Source organism: Apostichopus japonicus, chromosome 19, assembly GCF_037975245.1.
Source record: "Apostichopus japonicus isolate 1M-3 chromosome 19, ASM3797524v1, whole genome shotgun sequence".
In the NCBI taxonomy this organism is placed as follows: Eukaryota; Metazoa; Echinodermata; class Holothuroidea; order Aspidochirotida; family Stichopodidae; genus Apostichopus; species Apostichopus japonicus.
The window spans coordinates 10,480,530-10,499,401 of record NC_092579.1 but is presented as its reverse complement, the minus strand read 5'-3'; the positions used below and the strand labels follow the sequence as shown (position 1 = coordinate 10,499,401).

At 38.3% G+C, this 18,872-nt stretch overlaps 1 protein-coding gene across 2 annotated transcripts in view; it reads right to left on the bottom strand.

Moving 5' to 3' along the window:
- Positions 1 to 13,411: 13,411 nt before the first annotated feature.
- Positions 13,412 to 18,872, bottom strand: part of LOC139959649 (uncharacterized) — a 39,639-nt gene continuing 34,178 nt past the window's right edge. For both annotated transcript variants that reach the window (XM_071957440.1, XM_071957439.1), the window contains one exon: positions 13,412 to 16,791. Coding sequence is in view for 1 of the 2 variants with exons in the window: in XM_071957439.1 (XP_071813540.1) it covers positions 16,683 to 16,791 (109 nt within the window). In the remaining variant the exon portion in view is untranslated. The remainder of the gene's footprint in view (positions 16,792 to 18,872) is intronic.

Sequence of the window (18,872 nt, the reverse complement as noted above, 5' to 3'; positions counted from 1 at the left end):
ATATAATGTGCCCATTTCGAAGTAAATGTATTCACAGATTTTTAGTTGTCATGGGTTCGAACATATGAGGGGTATTCTATCCTGAAACATAGGGCAAAATGGGGCTGGGGTTCCAGTTCGCCGCATCATTTGTCAACTTGCACTGGGTTCTAATGTTCATGTCAATTGGAATCACTAATAAAAGAAATAATCCACCAAAAATTAAGGTCGCATGAACTTTTATTTCAGATTTCCTGAGTGAGTAATTTGTATTTTCTCCCGAAATCACGCAACTAGATGGCTGCTATCCAGCCTGGCAAGTGCCATCTCTAGCGATCTGGCAGGTATTGAAATCTGAAATTTTTTTGGTACGCTGGGCGCCAACCGATGGTGGCGCTCCGCTTAGATAGTACTTACGGCCGGTGTGCTCGAATCGATGACGTCCCCCCCCCCCACGTTTCAAATCAGATTGACACCCCTGCCTCCACTGAAGATGCCCAATCTGAATCACTGTAAGCAAGTAACCTTAAGGATTGACTTGATTTCTTTATGCATAATTTGTGATCAATTGTACCTTTTAGATACCTTAGAACAGTTTTCATGTTCTCTGGTTTAGGTTCTGACAAATGCTGTGACAACTACTACCAACGCAGGTCTGGTCTAGTGCATGTCATGGTATCAAACTTCCAACTATTTCACGATCATTATTTGGATCAACAGCTTCACTACTGTTAAATTCCAATTTCTGTTCACATGGAGTGGATCTAGGCTTAACGTTCATCTTGATTTCTCCCTCTTTTTGCTCAAAATGGATACCACGAAAATATGATATCTTACCCAAGTCTTTCATTCTAAATGTCTTCTGCATAACTTCCTTGAAATGATCTACGAAGTGTGTGTTTCTAGCTGCCATAATCAGATCATCAACCAAAGTAATGACTATAATCATTTCAAGTTTTATCTGCTTCTTCTAATCACAATGATCTGATGAAATTGAACAAAACCATTTTAAACAAGGTTCTCATGTAATACTTTATTCCAATTTCTACCGGACTGTTTTAACCAATACAGTGATTTCTTTAACTTATATACCAACTTTTCTCCTGTGTTTGATAAAACTTCAAAGCCTTCTGGTTGCTCTAAATAGATTTCTTCATCAATAGGAGCATGCAGGTAGGCAGTTTTGACATCCATCTGATGAACAGTCCGGCCGTGGAATGCTGTATAGGCCAAGATGTTTATGTTGTTGGAGAACGCCAAGGGAGTTGTTATATGTACTACTCGTAATGACCTTTTATAATTTGTAGTGTCGGACATGTGGGTAAGTTTTACACACATTGAAGGTTCGCCTCTGCACTGTGGGCAAACAAATTCATAAATTTTCAGGTCGGCCAAGTGCAAAGAATGTGATGCTGATTTATAGTTTTAGTTATTTTTACTGATGTAATGCATAGTGGTAATTCAATATGACATATGTATGGGTGTAATATTCTTCACCTTGGAGGGACATATCTTGTTGGGACAACAACTCCAAAGATCACAGTAGCAGATGATTCAGATGGGGTGAGGGTGGGGACGGGACAGGCCCATATTAGCTACGAAATAGAAACAATAAAAAAAAAAGGTGAAAAAAAGGAAATCTGACAAGTTTTTCCATTTTTTTTTCTATTTTAATTTCAAATTGATGATTCAGGGGCCAAGGCTGGGGTGCTTATACCAACCCCCAGCAACCAGTCCGGTACTAATAATTGGTACAATTTTTCATACCATCTTTGTTTTGTCAGAGTATAGCCTACTGCAGGAACAGTATAATGACCAGATCTGACTGAAACTTTCTTTCTATTGTGAAACGTTGCGATGGATCCATTGCAGGAGAGGAAGTTGGGTTTAATGCCTCCCCCTAATCCTCTTATTTATTTTATTTTGTGAACAATTTACAATAATGTCGAGGCTGATATTAGGGTGTGATTGAATTAACAACTTGCCATACAGTTTTTGTAGGCATGTGTTGCAAATAACATCCATATATCAAGATGAAGATTAAGTTATGAATTTAAATGAAAGATGGATTTTCCGAATGCGAGTACAAAGTACAAAGTACCGAGAAAAATTGTTTAAAAGTGTACCCGAATACGGACGTCATTACGAGTATATAAGTACGCCTGCATTTGCTTATCATGTACAATCACAACTATAGGTGGTCTTTGTGGTGAATCATGTATTTGTATAAGCCATGGACAAGGTAGTCTGCCCAAGAATGAAATTGATATCCTTTGCTCGTTATTTTATTACGGTATCAACATTATTGTTAATTTATTGGAAGGAGATGGGAGGAGGAATAATTTAAAAGAATTCTGGACAAAGAAGCTTTAAATCACCTTGATTATCTGTACACAATAAAATATCAAACATATGATACCCAAAAATATGGTAAAACAATCGCTGCATTAGGTTCTTTAAAGTCTTTGCTCGACATTGGTTAACCTTTCCAAAATATGTACATTGCGGTAATTGTTATATAATAATGTTACCAGCAACTTTGATTTCTTTGAGATCTGTCAAAAATTACAACGTACGCACATATTTGCATATGCGTACGCACAGAGCCGCTATATACGGCTCTGTGTACATACTTATGACAACGCCCTTCGTTAACATGCTGGAGAGCCCCATGATTTTTGCACCACTCCGTCAATGCAGCATTCTGAACACGTTTATGGCAAGCCATGTGGGACAAACACCGCATAATATATCAGCGTATTAATTCGAATATATACGCGTATTAATTCGAATATCATATGTGTTGTACATGTGTAAAGTTTCGCTTTATGAAGCGATCTCGCTAGCCCGCCAAAACATTTATCGTTGGTATATGTACACACCAAGAGCGGAAATGTGTTTTCGTGTATATTCTAATTAATCCGTGCATATATTGGATTTAATCCCCATATGTATTCTATTTAATCCCCATATGTATTGTATTTAATACGTGTATATATTCGAATTAATACGTGTATATATTCGAATTAATACGCGGATATATTTGGGCCATATGATTGGCTAATAATATATACGCGTATATATTCCAATTAATACGCGTATAAATTACGATTAATACGCTGATATATTATGCAGTGTTTGTCCCACATGGCTTGCCATACACGTTCGTTCATGCATGTGGTGTATATCATTATCTCATCTACCTACATGTAATGTATAGGTAGATCATGGACACTGTGCTTCACCCCACATCAGAAAGTGAGGGTGTGTGTGTGTGAGTGAGTGAAAATGATTGTCGCAAACTCCTCCTAAACAGTAAGTCCGATCAATTTCAAAATTGGTGGGTAGGTGTCTTACCATGTAAAGTCGTGCTTGCGTAATGGTCAGAAACCTTAAAATTGGCTTTTAGCAATTTTCTGCTTGTCAACTTGTAAAAAAAAGGCATTTAACAACACGATATGTAGAAAATGATAAGACAAATTTTAAAATGGGGGAGATTTAAATGTCAGTGGTCGGTGTCAAAGGTCAACTGAGGTTTAATTGGCCTAACTTGCCCGAAAGAGTGTGTCGCGAACTCCTCCTAAACCGTAAGTCCGATCGAGTTCAAATGGGTGGGTATAGGTGCCTGATCATTTATTGTTTGCACCCCCTCATATCTTTACAAAACTATTATTACGATAGCTCTAGTAATATAGTAGAAGCGGTTCAATATTGGTGTGTTAATACAAATGGACAAATAAAAAACGAACATAGAACTATTATATTCTTTTCAATTTTAATTATATAACCTGCTTACGATTAAATTTTGTTTTGTGACGGCCACTTACTGGCAGCAAGGATGCCTGCGCAAAAATTCCGTTAAAAACAGCTCCTCTCCCATAAACGCCCCTACTGTTAAAAAGACTGATACATTTTTACTAACTTCTTGCAATAATTTCTTAGATCAACGATCCATTTCGTCAAACTAATTACAGAAGAATTGTTCTAAACATAAATAGGTAGATTAAATCATCCTTACTTACATAAAAAGCATGAACATAAATCTATGATGCAGAAATAGTGAACGTTTTGCTGAAATAAATGTTACTTTTGTGGTCAAATAACCGGCTACGGTACGCCTGTATTGCACGGTTACCAAGGTTACAAGTACTCTACTGCAGACGACACTGACCTTTCTCATCAGTTAACTTTCCCAAGTTGTAGAACAGGTAAGAGTGGCCTACCTTGTCCATGATATGCTGAAGAGTTTCGCACATGTAGAAAATCTTTCGAATATTGTCCTAGGCATTCGAATGTCAAACCCTACGATTGCGTGGTATTTCCTTCGCCTTAGCAATTGCCTAACGTTAGAGCAAACGACCACGCGCCTAGGTTACTGAATATCCGACCGGACTAACATACTGAATTGGACATTATGTTGAATTGTAACGGCGCGATTTCAAGACGATTGATTCATTCGTGATGTTAGGTACGGTCAGGGGCGTCAATCTGGAGTCACAGGTAGGAGGGAGAGAAATTATACATACAAACAAACAAATACATACACGCACACATACACACACATATGCATATACATTCATATAATATATGCAAGACTTAAAGCTTTCCTATAAAATCTGTTACAGAAAGATGCTACTGGTATTAAATTAACTAACTTGCTATTTATCAACAATGTTTTATTCTCTACTCTATCCCACCTGATTAATATATTTTCGGACAGTAGGCCTATATTACTAAGGTTAAGTGGAACATGGCACAGACCCAACCCGCCACGAATTTGTAAAAACGGTCCCTTATGCCTATGATCAGAAGATCCACATTAAGATTGATACTGGCACGACATTAGTTCTGAATATGGTACAACCTTGTCACAATTAAATTTTCAGTGTTGACTCTGAGATTTCCAGAGTATCTGCATTCACTTCATCTGTCTAGCAACGTATTCAGCCTTAGGTGAGACTGCTATACTGATCTGAATATTAAGTAAATTTTCTATCCTGTGTGTATCTCATATGGCCTTATATAGTCTTAAAGATAATACTAGGGAAATATTGAATAATGTAGCCGCTGAAAACATTTCTCGGGCCAAATATTCAAGAAACTGATCTAGGCCTCTAGAATTGTTGTATATAATCAAATTACATTGTGACATTTGTAAAAAAGTTTTCGTAGGCCTATTTTATGTTATCTGCTAACAGAGATCAAAATGCACTTGGTCATTGAAATATTAAATATTCTCCGTTCATTTTTCATGTATATTTTGTATATAAATGAAATACATTATATACAACCGATGATCCTTGTTTTCCAAGAGATTTGGACCGAAATATTGTCCGGCCCAAAGAACCACATACTAAGGTCTAATCTGGTTTATTCCACCCAGTAAACAACATTAATAACCAGTGCTGTACAGAAGGGAAAAATAGTAGCCATTGGCTCCTAAATGAAAAAACCAGAATGCAAAAATGCATCGTGTTTCGATAATGTAACATGTGCAGTTTTCTTCTTTCATCTTACATAATGCGGTATGGAGGGTGTGCAACAAACTTGATCTTAATCATACAATGAAAAGCAGTGTCATGTGACAAACAATAAATTCACAATAACACAGGCTGTCCGGAAATGACCATTGACCTCAACAACAGGCTCCTTGTACTAAATGTGATAGATAGATAACATACTAAATATGACATCTGTCCTTGTTGAAATATTGTATAAAACATTTTTTTTTTTTTACTTTGACAACTTGAGCCTTGGTGAACTCAAACGACCATTGACCTCCGCCCACAATATTAGGCTTTTTGTATTTTTTATTGTGGTACAATTACATACCAAATATGCGATCTGTCCAAGCTTCCCTTGCGATATTATGTTTAGGAAGTTGTCCCCTACTCCCCCCCCCCCCTCCTTCTAAATTCATGTCGGGTTGCCCAATATTTCGTGAATTTGACGTATCACGTTTCGGAAAATTACCGTTTGCACTTGTTGCCCCGTGACAATGGAAGCTGGTCAATGCTACAGGCCTCATTATCAATAGCTGTCCAGATGGTCGGGCCGGACGATCCCAAGCGCACTTTATTAGGCCAACGTGACATTGGCACCCCGTTCGTCGACAGGCTCACTGCACATACTACATCTAAGTTCTACCACCCAAATGAGCCTTAAAATAAAAATAAAATGGTTCAAACTTACCATTTTCTGACACGCTACAGCTATACAACAGCATACATATACGAACGTGTTTTAGGCCTATTACCAAGACACTGTGTATGCAGTTGTTTGTCGTTTGGTGGAATAAGTATCGCGTGTTTGCAGCATAGCCAAATGATCCATATTGGACAGCGCATGCGGTACAAATCCACCACGTACAGAATCACAAATTCCTGTCGACTGATTGAACTCGCGATCTTTAAGCATTTTACATAGGGAGGATTACAAGAGTTGTAACAAATTATGACCCAGTATGACCCAGTATAGGCGCGCAGCGAACAAGAAAATTTCTGGTTTAGATACACCCCCCCCCCCCCAGATCACCGGAAAGAGCACTTCTCGGCCTTGAAAATGACCAACCAGATGTACAATTTTGCCTGAGAACTAAGTAATTCCCAATGGGTTTTTTCCCATCCATAACCTTTTTGAAGATTGTCACCAGTCACACACCATGTTCGACCTCATCGCATCTCCTGTGGATCATTGCTTTTGTGGGTGATTATACGTCGCGGCCCACAATACCCGTCAGCCCCACTTTTAAGATAAGATAAGTAAAACTTAATTGATCCCAAAGGGAAATTCAGGCACTCGCTCATAAAACAATGAAAATGTTACAAATATAGATATGTATATTGTACAATAAGACAGTAAGAATAATAAGAAAAAAGTCAATATATGAAAGTCAACGTACTAACAAAACCTCATTGAAAAGCTTAATTGTACGGGGTATGAAAGAAACTCTGTATCTATTGGTTTTGAGACAGGGAAGTCCCTGCCACTGCCTCTGGACATCTGACTATTATGAAGTAGCTCATAGAGGGGGTTGGTATGGTCCTTCCATACTGCGTCCAGTTTGGACTCGAGAAGGCTGTGGTAAACCGAGTCAATGGAAGGCAAGGGTTCCCCGACTACTCTCTCCGCTTTCTTAATGATGCTGTTTTGAAGGTTTTAAGCCCATTATTTGTTCAGAATTTGAATATTCACATTCACATTCTCGTGAATAAATTCACTTCAAAACATACTCATAATGTTGCACACCATTTCATATATGGACAACCAAAATAGCACAAGGGCACTATGGTTCCTTGCTTATAAGGAATAATTACAAGGGGAGCAGCACTGTCCTAAACTTGTGATGTGGTCCGATCGTGTACACAGACAATATTATTGTCAAAAATATCACAAATCCACCGTTGGTCTTTTTGAGAACCTGTTGAGGACCAGGTGTCTGACATGAGCAAGGGTTTGCTCTTTTTACAGAACTCACAGAATCATCCGAACTGTACTAATTAAGAATTTTAACAAAACCAAACAAAACCTTGATCTCTAATAACTTAGCACACAAAGGTTGCAGGGGAGTCAACTTATGGACAATTAAGATCGGAATATGCCCACGAAAATTAAAGAATCGAAAGAAACTATGGAGGTCACTGGAGGTCAACCTGAGGTCAAAGGTCACCCAAATGCAGGTCGACTGTTAGATTTCAATAGCATAACTCCTAACCTTGACGGACATTTTGTTTCTCAAGTTTTTGCAAAAATACTAGTTTTTGACCCTTTGTTGACCTTCGATCACATGACCGTTATGTTTGGAAATGGTTTGGAACCTTATTCACAATGTTTGGAAATGTTTGGAAATTCAAATGTTTGGAACCTTATTCACAACTACTCCCAAAATATCAACCATGTCGGACCCTGTCAATGGGAGTTATTGCTTTTTTTTTAATATTTTTGTTTTTGGCCTCTTACTGACCTTTGGTGACCTTCACAGGCACCAAAAACAATAGCGATCTTCCTCTCACTATGGGTTATCCACCCACCAAGTTTGATCATGATACATCATTTCCTTATTGAGATATCGTGTACACAAGCCAAGCGTCACATACGCACACACACGCACACTTACGCTAAGTTGAATGCATTGAATGCAAAAACCCCCTTCAACTCCTAACAGACCGGTAAAAATTGCACGAGTAGAGCCTGTTTGATGAAGAATAATGTGAGTCAGGGAATTTTGGAAAATTCAAACAGTGTTAATTTAGTGGTGTACAAATATTAAAACCTCTTATAACGGCTACTTTAAAACTTCGTTTCGTTGAAGGAAATGAAAAAATACCAGATATTTCGGAAACCGAACACTACACACATAGACGGGGCTGCAGCCCCCCCCCCCCCAAATAGAATTGGGCTCCTACGCCTATGACTACACACATAGACAGTTTGGAGGATGTTCATCCTGGAACGCCATTTTCATGTTCACATGCTAATACGATAAGTTGTCGATTAAACATTTTGCAGAAAATTGCTCAGTTGGAATGAAGTGAGCAATTAAATATTGTTCAGAAAAGTATTGAGTTGACGAGATATGATGAGTTGTCAATTAAACGTTTTGCAGAAAATTGTTGAATTACTCAGTTGGAGTGAAATGAACAATTGAACATTTTTCAGATAAAGGTTGAATTGACGAGATCTGATAAGCTGTCAATTAAACATTTTGTAGAAAAATGTTCAATAGCTCAGTTAAAGCAATAGAGCAATCCAACATTTTCTGATTTTCGATAAGATATATCTTGTTATCTAAACAATTTACTGAACAAGAGCCCAAGGGCACTGTGGTTCCTTGCTTGGGGTATATGACAATACACATAATATTATCAAGCAAGATTGGGCTCAAATAGTCCAAGTAATTGTGGTCCTACATGTTCCCATAAAGTAACCAACAGTATAGCCAAGACTTTTGTGATCACAAAATGTGATCGCATTTTTTGTCAAAAGGCACTTTTGAGATCTAAATATGGCGTCGAAAATGTAAGAAATATAAGAGACCTACAAGCGTGTCAACAGATATGATAACATTGGTGACCTCAGATGACATGACCTTTAAGTTTCAAAATGTTCCACCACCCCATTCACAACTTGTCCCAAAATATCAACCATGTCACACCTTGGCATTGAGATTTAATTGCATTAAATGTCAAAAAATTAACTTTGAACTTGTATACATAACTTCACACACAAAGGTCAAATTGAGGTCAAGGGTCACCTAGATGCGGGTCGACAATTGGATAACATTGAAGCAACTCCCAACCCTAACGGACAATTTGTTCTCAAGTTATCGCAAAAATACTAGATTTTTATCATCAATTGACCTTTGGTGACCTTGTATCACATGACCGTTAAGTTTGAAAATATTCCCCTATACCATTTGCAACTACTCCAAAAATATCAACCTTGTCACACCTTGGAACTGGGAGTTATTGCATTAAATGTCTGAAAATTAACTTTGACCTCATATAACTTCGCACACGAAGGTCACACGGGGGGCAACCCATTGACATTTATGATCAGAAGGTACCTTTAACATCTGAAAATAGCATCGAAACTGTAAAAATACACAAAACGCGAAAAGGTCACCAGAGGTCAAATTGAGGTCAAGGGTCACCTAGATGCGGGTTGACAATTGGATAACATTGAAGCAACTCCCAACCCTAACGGACAATTTGTTCTCAAGTTATAGCAAAAATACTAGTTTTTTATCATTAATTGACCTTTGGTGACCTTGTATCACATGACCGTTAAGTTTGAAAATATTCCCCTATACCATTTGCAACTACTCCAATAATATCAAATTTGTCACACCTTGGAACTGGGAGTTATTGCATTAAATGTCTGAAAATTAGCTTTGACCTCATATAACTTCGCACACGAAGGTCACACAGGGGTTAACCAATAGACATTTATGTTTAGAAGGTACCTTTAACATCTGAAAGTAGCATCGAAACTGTAAAAATCCACAAAACACGAAAAGGTCACCAGAGGTCAAATTGAGGTCAAGGGTCAACCAGATGCGGGTCGACAATTGGATTACATTGAAGCAACTCCTAACCCTAACGGACAATTTGTTCTCAAGTTATCACAAAAATACTAGTTTTTTATCATTAATTTGACCTTTGGTGACCTCGGATCACGTGACCGTTAAGTTTGAAAATATTCCCCTATACCATTTGCAGCTTGTCTCAAAATATCAACTGTGCAACACCTTGGCACTGGGAGTTATTACACTAAATGTCTGAAAATTAACTTTGACCTCATATAACTTAACATACAAAGGTCACCTTGGGTCAACTTATTGACATTTTTTATTGATGAGACCTAAATTAGAGCATCAAACTATAAAAATTCAAACATTTTTTCCTTTGCCCATTTTCTACCCCCAAAATACTAGTTTTTTAACATTAATTGACCTTTGGTGACCTCGGATCACATGACCGTTAAGTTTGAAAATATTCCCCTATACCATTTGCAACTTGTCCAAAAATATCAACCATGTTACACCTTGGAACGTGGAGTTGTTGCATTAAATGTCTGAAAATTAACTTTGACCTCGTATAACTTCGCACACGAAGGTCACACGGGTGTCAACCAATTGACATTTTTGATCGGAAGGTACCTTTGATATCCAAATCTAGCATCAAAACCAAACATTTTCTGTTTTGCTCGTTTCCTCCCAAAATAAGCACATTTTTTTCTAATGTGACCTTTGACCTTTTGACCTTGGTTTCAGATGTAGTTTAATCTCCTGATTCCAAAAAACAAAACGACAAGTCTGTACAACCATCCTAACTCCGACCGAAAAACTTTGACCCCATATAACTTCGCACATGAAGTTCGCACAGGGTCAACCTATTGACATTTAAGATCAGAAGGTACCTTTGACATCTGAAAATAGCATCAAAACTGTAAAAATCCCCAAAAACACGTAAAGGTCACCAGAGGTCAAATTGAGGTCAAGGGTCACCCAGATGCGGGTCGACAATTGGATTACATTGAGGCAACTCCCAACCCTAACGGACATTTCGTTCTCAAGTTATTGCAAAAATACTAGTTTTTTATCATTAATTGACCTTTGGTGACCTCGGATCACATGACCGTTAAGTTTGAAAATGCTCCCCTAACCAGTTCACAACTTGTCCCAAAATATCAATCTTGTCCCACATGGGCACTGGGAGTTATTGCAGTTTTAATATTTTCGGTTTTTGGACTATAACTGACCTTTGTGGGCACCAGAAACAATAGGGCACACCTTCTCCATATGGCGGATCTTTAGTCCAAGTTTGGCCTCAATCCAACATTCCCTTATTGAGATAGAGCGTACCCAAGCAAGTGTCACAGACACACACACACACACACATACACGCCAACCTGACTGCATAGGTTCCTTTTGCTAAAGCAAGGAACCAAAAATGTTTACTTATTGGGGCAAAGTTTTCTTATGTTCATGGGACTTTTAAGCTTCCGTACAATTAGCATTCAGGTCGGAGTGTAGGCCTATAACATTTTATCTCTGGATGGCAGTGTTGCATCGAAGGATATAGGTCTAGTGCAGTTCGCATATAGATCCTGGTCTAAATACCGAAATGCGTGATGTTCCCTGATGACTCGGTCGAGTTCGATACCAGCCACAGTTGGTTTCATAGCACAATTGTTTAAGGCGTCCATACACACACGCCATATGATACACCATATATAGTATATATATATATATATATATATATATATATACATAGTGAGAGAGGAAATATGGAAACGTCAAAAATGGAGTCGTCGGGGTAATGGGTAGAGTGAGGCGCACGCCCCTTCCGAAATCCTCGATCCGTCACTGGCTACCCTGTGTATATAATAGGGATTAGCGCTGTTATGATGTCACTGTTCCCTTTCTCTTCCCGGTGTCTTGGCGTTTTTCTTCTACTCCCTCCTTTTCCTCTCTTTCTTCTTTTTCCCTTCCTTCCTCTCCTCTTCCCCTTTTTTCCCTTTTCACTTCTCTCTTTTTACTTCTCTCCTCTTTTTCTCACCCGGGGGGCACGCGCCCCCAACGCGCCTCCCCCTGGAAAACGCCTGATAGCAGGCGCGTAGCGAGGAATTTACCAAGGGAGGGCGAACCTGTGGGCAAACTATTGGAGCCGTAGACATGTCCCTCTTGTCCACCCCAGGATTGACGCCCATGGGTACGGTATACACATGTAGTCGCCGAAGTTGGTCCAGCATTTTGGTTTCAGAATCGGTCGGCGCTAATGAATAGGCCTTTGCCTGGTCAACCCTTATACAGTGAAATATACACAATCGTTCCGTTCCGTTTGCTGAACAACAGGATCTCACGTTTGCGGCATTTTAAAGGCATATGAGATGTTGGCTACAACATACAGTTGACACAGTGCCTTACGGTAATCGCCCTCCTCCCCCCCCCCCCCCCCCCATTATAGACTTCATTCTTCTACAGGCTGGGAAACCAGGAAATATGTAGCGATACTTGTGTGTCATTTCGAACATACTCATTTGCAAAATATTGTCGTCATAATAATTGACATTGCAAAAATGCATCATAGTGGATCTCTATAATTTTTAGGACTAATATACATATTTGTCACTATCATTTCAGGTTCTTATGAATGTATGCGTATGTTTATGCATCATCTATGAACAATGTTGGAGACGCTAATCTCTATATGGAAGTTACGAAATGTTTATCTGAAACCGTTTGAAGCTTACCCTGCGCTCAAACACTGATTAATTTAAATTTAATGAACATTGCCTGTTTTTGTGGTCCACATGTTTTTCTTTTCGATTATTTTAAAGGAGCCAATAGTAGGTTCATCTGTAAAGATGAAACCGAATGGACTAATAATATGAAAGCAAGACTAAAGCTATATTAAAATACGCGAATGCTTCAAATGCAATTTACAGTCCGCAAATTTCAATGCCAACTTCAGAAGCAGCTAAACAAAACATAATTGGCCTATGGATGATTTTTCAACTTAAGAACAAGTCAATCCTTGGGATATATAAACCATGAAGGAATAAGCCTTTCTTGAAAGTGACTGAAGGAAAGCATCGAGGAACAGATACCTCTATTAGATATTTTAAAAATTAGGATTTTTTTCAGCAATTGTTTGTAGCAATGTTTATATGACAACAATGTAGCAACTATGTAGCAATGTACGGAGAAACTGAAAGAATGGTTTGCAGAAGCAATTCTCCTCACTAGAATTGAACTAAAAGCCAACCTATATTATCCAAACTGCATATTCCTCAGAGCGCTTTTGTGATTGACCTGCATGTTCCTTCCCATACGTTTGATTTTTTGCTTAGTTTGTGTCACTGCCTATGCGTGACTCGACAAAAAGAGCAAGACACATGCGAAATACAAACAAAGAACTCAACTGGATTGGCATATGAAAAAATGTAATGTACAAACCAATATACCATACGTAAAGTATATAGGCTATATTACGCTTTGAAGCGATGCATTTTTCAACGTTAAGAATAAATGTTATTTTATTTTATAGAAGTAGTTACCCAATCAGGGTTAATATTGTTTTGCTAACAATTAAAAATGAAATATTTGATATGAAGTATAAACAAATTCAGTGCCAGGTTCGGAACCTGCTACCAGCTGGCCGAAGAAAAAAGACAAACTGTCTACCACAAAACTTCTGCTCGCAATCTAATAGGAAACTAGACGTCACATGACAGGATGAGAATAAATGTTCAATTGTTTCATCCTCAATGTTGTAAATGGTATGAAGAGGGCATGTCGCCTTTAAATTTAAAAGTCCATTGGTGGTGCAGAAACCTGAACTGGAAATATTGCACTCTTGCTTCAGCAAGTGTATGGGAAGGAATACTAAGTATAGTTAACCAATCGTCCTGCGAGAAGTCAAAAGTAACGATCCACTTAGCGTAGGCTTTTAACGGAAGGTGAAATACAGTCATTAAGGTGAGGATAGACCAACTGCGACAATTTAGAACTGCGAGACATAAGATTGAAAATTGTGATCCTACTGGTCCTCGACATCGTTTACAAAACTGAGCGAATCCTTCCAATTTTTTAGGGATTGCAGAAAGGATCCTATAAAAATGAGTAAAGGGATATCTAAAAGCTTAAAGTTGGTCAGAAAAGCATTAAAGTATAATTGCTTCCCATCTGGCAAAAACACATCGCTAAAAAACATTAAACCGGCATGGTGAAGCTTTTTGTTATAAACGATGGTATTATCAATTCTAATGAAATTATTGTTCTAACGTATTTGCTCACCAAAGTGATCCGAAAGTTTCTTAAAGGTAACCTTACTCCAAGCCATACAAATTTGCTTAATGAATTTTTAATACAAGTAATATCCTAGTCATGAAAATTACAATAAAAAAGCAACTCTTTACCGAAAGGCAACAGAGAAGAATGAAAAAAGAGCTTCTAATACCCCGTGTTGGCATTGTTACAACAATGCTTGATCCAAGAGGTTTTCATAGCATCAACAAAGTTGGAACATATATTATTTTTAACCCCCATTTTCAATTGGTAAGTAAGTCTCTTAACTTTGTCAGGATTCCCATTCCAAAAAAAAAAAAAAACATTGTACTTGCATCTTATTAATAAAATCTTTTGAAGGGCTTGGAAGAACCTGAAAAAAAGAAAAGGAGTTGGCTGATTGCAATAGACTTCACAATTGTGTTTCTACCAAAAGGTGTGAGATCACGCCCATTCAAAACGCTAATTGAGCTGGTGCTTCAGCCTAGATCATTTTTGAACATAATTTAAGCTATCTTCTGTAAAGTTAGAGGACCCAGGGGAAACATTGATTTGTTGAATTAATTTTAAGACCAGATGCCATTTGAAAATTCTCTAAAATATTGGGCACCTTAACAGTAGGCCTACTGTTGAGGGTACCGTCCAAGGAGAAAGTAGAGTCGTCTGCATATTGCAGTACTTTGATTTCATGACCAAATATGTTAATCCCCTTGATGTTGTTGTCACAATAATTTTTCTGGCTAAAATATCTGCACAGAGAAAAAAAAAGAGGTACGGGCTAAGGGGACAACCTTACCTTACTCCTCTCTGAATTGGGAAAACACCTGTTGAATTCCATTATTGAGAACACAAGAAGAACTACCAGTGTATGTTAAGAGTTTCAACCCACAGCCAGAAACATTCCCAAAGTTAAACTAATTAAGAGTGTGGTCAATATAATCTCAACCAATACAATTGATGGAAAATGTAGCATTTTAAAAACAGATCATCAGCAGTCAGTATTTACATTATGCATTACAGTATGCATTTTGGGAACAATTCAATTCCACAGCCAGAAACATTCCCAAAGTTAAACTAATTAAGAGTGTGGTCAATATAATCTCAACCAATACAATTGATGGAAAATGTAGCATTTTAAAAACAGATCATCAGCAGTCAGTATTTACATTATGCATTACAGTATGCATTTTGGGAACAACAATTCAATCCCACAGCCAGAAACATTCCCAAAGTTAAACTAATTAAGAGTGTGGTCAATATAATCTCAACCAATACAATTGATGGAAAATGTAGCATTTTAAAAACACAGCATCAGCAGTCAATATTTACATTGAGAATGCTTCAGTAAGGTTTATTTCAGGAGGGAATGGTACTACATGAAGTATGTACAATTGTGAAGTGTTTAAGCAGACAAGGAATTTGACATTGTTGTACATCCACAGTCTGTCTACCTGACTGTATAGTATGTGGCTCACATATGACTCAGCAAGACTGAACAATAGTAAACTGAGGTCAAAGCTTAATTTTCTTAATTCTTAGTTTCAATATTGAACTTCAACATACAAAACTGCAATTTTAAGTTTCAAAATGTAATATTTTGTCAAAATCACATAAAGTACCACTTTTCATACAAATTAATTCCCAAAGTGAGTATTATTTGTCTCATATATAAGTAACATCTGTAAACCCATATAGGCTGGCTGTAACCTGAAAGTTTGGCCTCTCTAGCAGTGTTTGTTACTGGTAAGATGCGGCCAAAAATGACCCAGCAAAAATTTCCCATTAAAGCCCAATCCACTTATGAATATTAACAAGGTAAAAATTGTTGTTGCACAGAACATTTTACTTGCTATGTAGTTACATCACCATACTAAGTATGAACTAAATCTTAAGTTCTTAAATCTTAAGAATTTTACATTAAGCCCCGCCCACTCATTTACGTGCAAGATAGCCCCACCAAAAACGAAAGTGATCATCTACTGACCATGACCAACATATATACTTTCTTAGGGTGCCACATACACACACACATATGCCAACTTGACTGCATAGGTTCCAATAGATGGAAAGCATCAAACCAAAAATCAGCAAGATAATGTCCAACATTGATCTTCTACAATTATGTGACTTGGAACATTTGTTAAATTTCTTCCTGCAAAATACCAAAAGTAAACTGGTGGTTTATAAGAAATGTTTGTTTGAAAAGAAATCAACAAGCTTTGGTTTAATGGACAGTGACTTACTTCAACTAGCTTTGCAAGTGTCATTCACTTCATCTAATTTAATGTACTGTAAGAGTAAAGAATGGCATCCCATCAGCCTTGACAAACTTGACAACAAAGTATAGATCTGACATTTGGAACCTGATAGTAACACCCGTAGTTTATGATATATATTAAGCAAACTAAACCTATTCCCTTTTGGACGTCAAGGCAAATTGTTGGTTGGAACCGTTTGGAACCGTTGGAACCGAACCGTTGTTTGAAACCGATGGTCGTCCATTTTCCAAATATCGTTTGCTGCATTGCCAAGTTATCGTGAAAGAAGAAGAAAGAAAAATTATCCTTGCTGTACATTTTTAAATTCATAAGTCATTCTGGAAAATTTGCACCAGAAAAGACAATAATAGGCCTTTTTTAATAAAAATTGATGTGCAACCAAATGATCTTAACATGGTAGTTACAATGTAACAATCATGTTCCATATACACTTTATTCAGAATTGTTTACAAAAGTGCATGCACGTATCACAAATGCATGCATGCGTTGACTTCACACAAACTATAGTCTCTCACGCCAATGTGACCCCTGCTCGAAATGGAATGGTTTGTGACGTGTCTTATGCATATATATGAGAGGAATGTGCTTGTCTTAGCAACTTTTTTTCAAAGGGCCTGGTCCGGTGGTCACTTTAGGAGAGTGTTGGGAAAACAAGAAATAAGGTTACGATTGGTTAGTTTACAGACTTTGCCTTATGTTGATCTCAAATGACCTTTGACCTTCACAGCAAAAGGTTAGGGTTCTAGTACTCATAGGCCATCAGCTGAAACTCAAAAAGAGGCTGTAAAATCAGTTTCGTTCCAGCAACACTGGGTCTAGATTTTTAAAGCATTTTTGGGTAGTTCAATGCATCACAGACATTATATCAAAAGTTCTCCAAAAAATTTCCTGCAGTATTTTCGTAACGCACCCTCGAAATTGGGTATGTTATATAGATATTACGTGCTACGATGCTATGTATTAGGAACACACTAACGTTAGATTTGGTACAGTGGTGCATACATACCACCAGGCGCGGCGGAACGGAAAAATTATTGGGGGGGCTAATGTGTGGAGACTATCTAAGCGGAGCGCCACCATCGGTTGGCGCGGAGCGTACAAGAAAATTTTGGGTTTTTTCAAACCCCCAGATGGCCGGAAACGGCACTTCCCAAGTGTTTTATGCTGCGAATACCTGGCCCTAAAATGTGGGTCTCAAGCCTGCAATTTCTCAGATTGCACGTTAAGTCTGTAAAAACATTGTAATTTGTATATTCGATCGTGTTTTAAGAGAGTAGCTATTACTCGTAGTGTACTCGCAAAGACGTTTTTAAGTGTAGTAACGGCAGTGGCGGAGCTAGGGGTATTGGCCGGGGGGGTAGCAAGAATGGTCTGTAGGGGCGCTTTCGACACTATCTAAGCGGAGCGCCACCACAGGTTGGCGCGGAGCGTACAGAAAATTGTTGTAAAAAGATACTCCCGAGATTGCAGGAAATGACCCTTTCCGGGGCCTTGCTAATTTGCAGATAAACGGAGAAAAAATAGGTGTCGTCGCCATTTTGGCGGAAAATTACACCGACAGAATATGACAAATGTCAATAGGTATATGAGAGCGCAATAAAATAGTCAAAAATCGCGAATAAGTAAAAAGTAGTGAAAAGCTGAAAAGGGCGCCAGCAGTCCATTTGAGTCCGTCGGGGGGGGGGGGCATCCGCCCCTGACTGTATATATGGACGCTCGATCCACCACTAAGTAAGGGGGTGTTGGAGAACTGGCTGAAATGAGGCAAGTCATTGGCCTAAGACGAAGTTGTGTTACACTACCGGTACTCACACTCACTGCTTCCACTTTTCACGGGACGTGAAGACGCGGTTGGGGTGACAATGTGGTCTATAGCCAAGGGACGGGCCGAGGGTCCCCAGCAATTACTAAAATGATTACACCTATAGAGTATACGTGTGCATCGGACAGATCGACAAGTATGCATTGAAAAATGGGCAGATGTACGTTTCGGAGCCTTGGTAAATATTGGGGGGGCTTATCATGCATTTGCCCCCTCAACTTTTTTATTGGGGGGGCTGAGCCCCCCAAGCCCCCCCGGTTCCGCCGCCACTGCATACCACTCTTTTCTTATATGTTTAATTACGACTGATATATATTTTTTGTATAATAGTTGGGTCAGGGTTATAAGAATGGTGGAAGAGGATTCTGGTCTAAGGGTCAGTGAGGGTTGTTTTCAGGCATTACAAGTTGTGCCCTCCCCCCTCCATTTTCGCCAAAATGGTAAAAAAAACACATTCTCAACTTTGAAATATGAAATACAATTTTTACACATTATAACT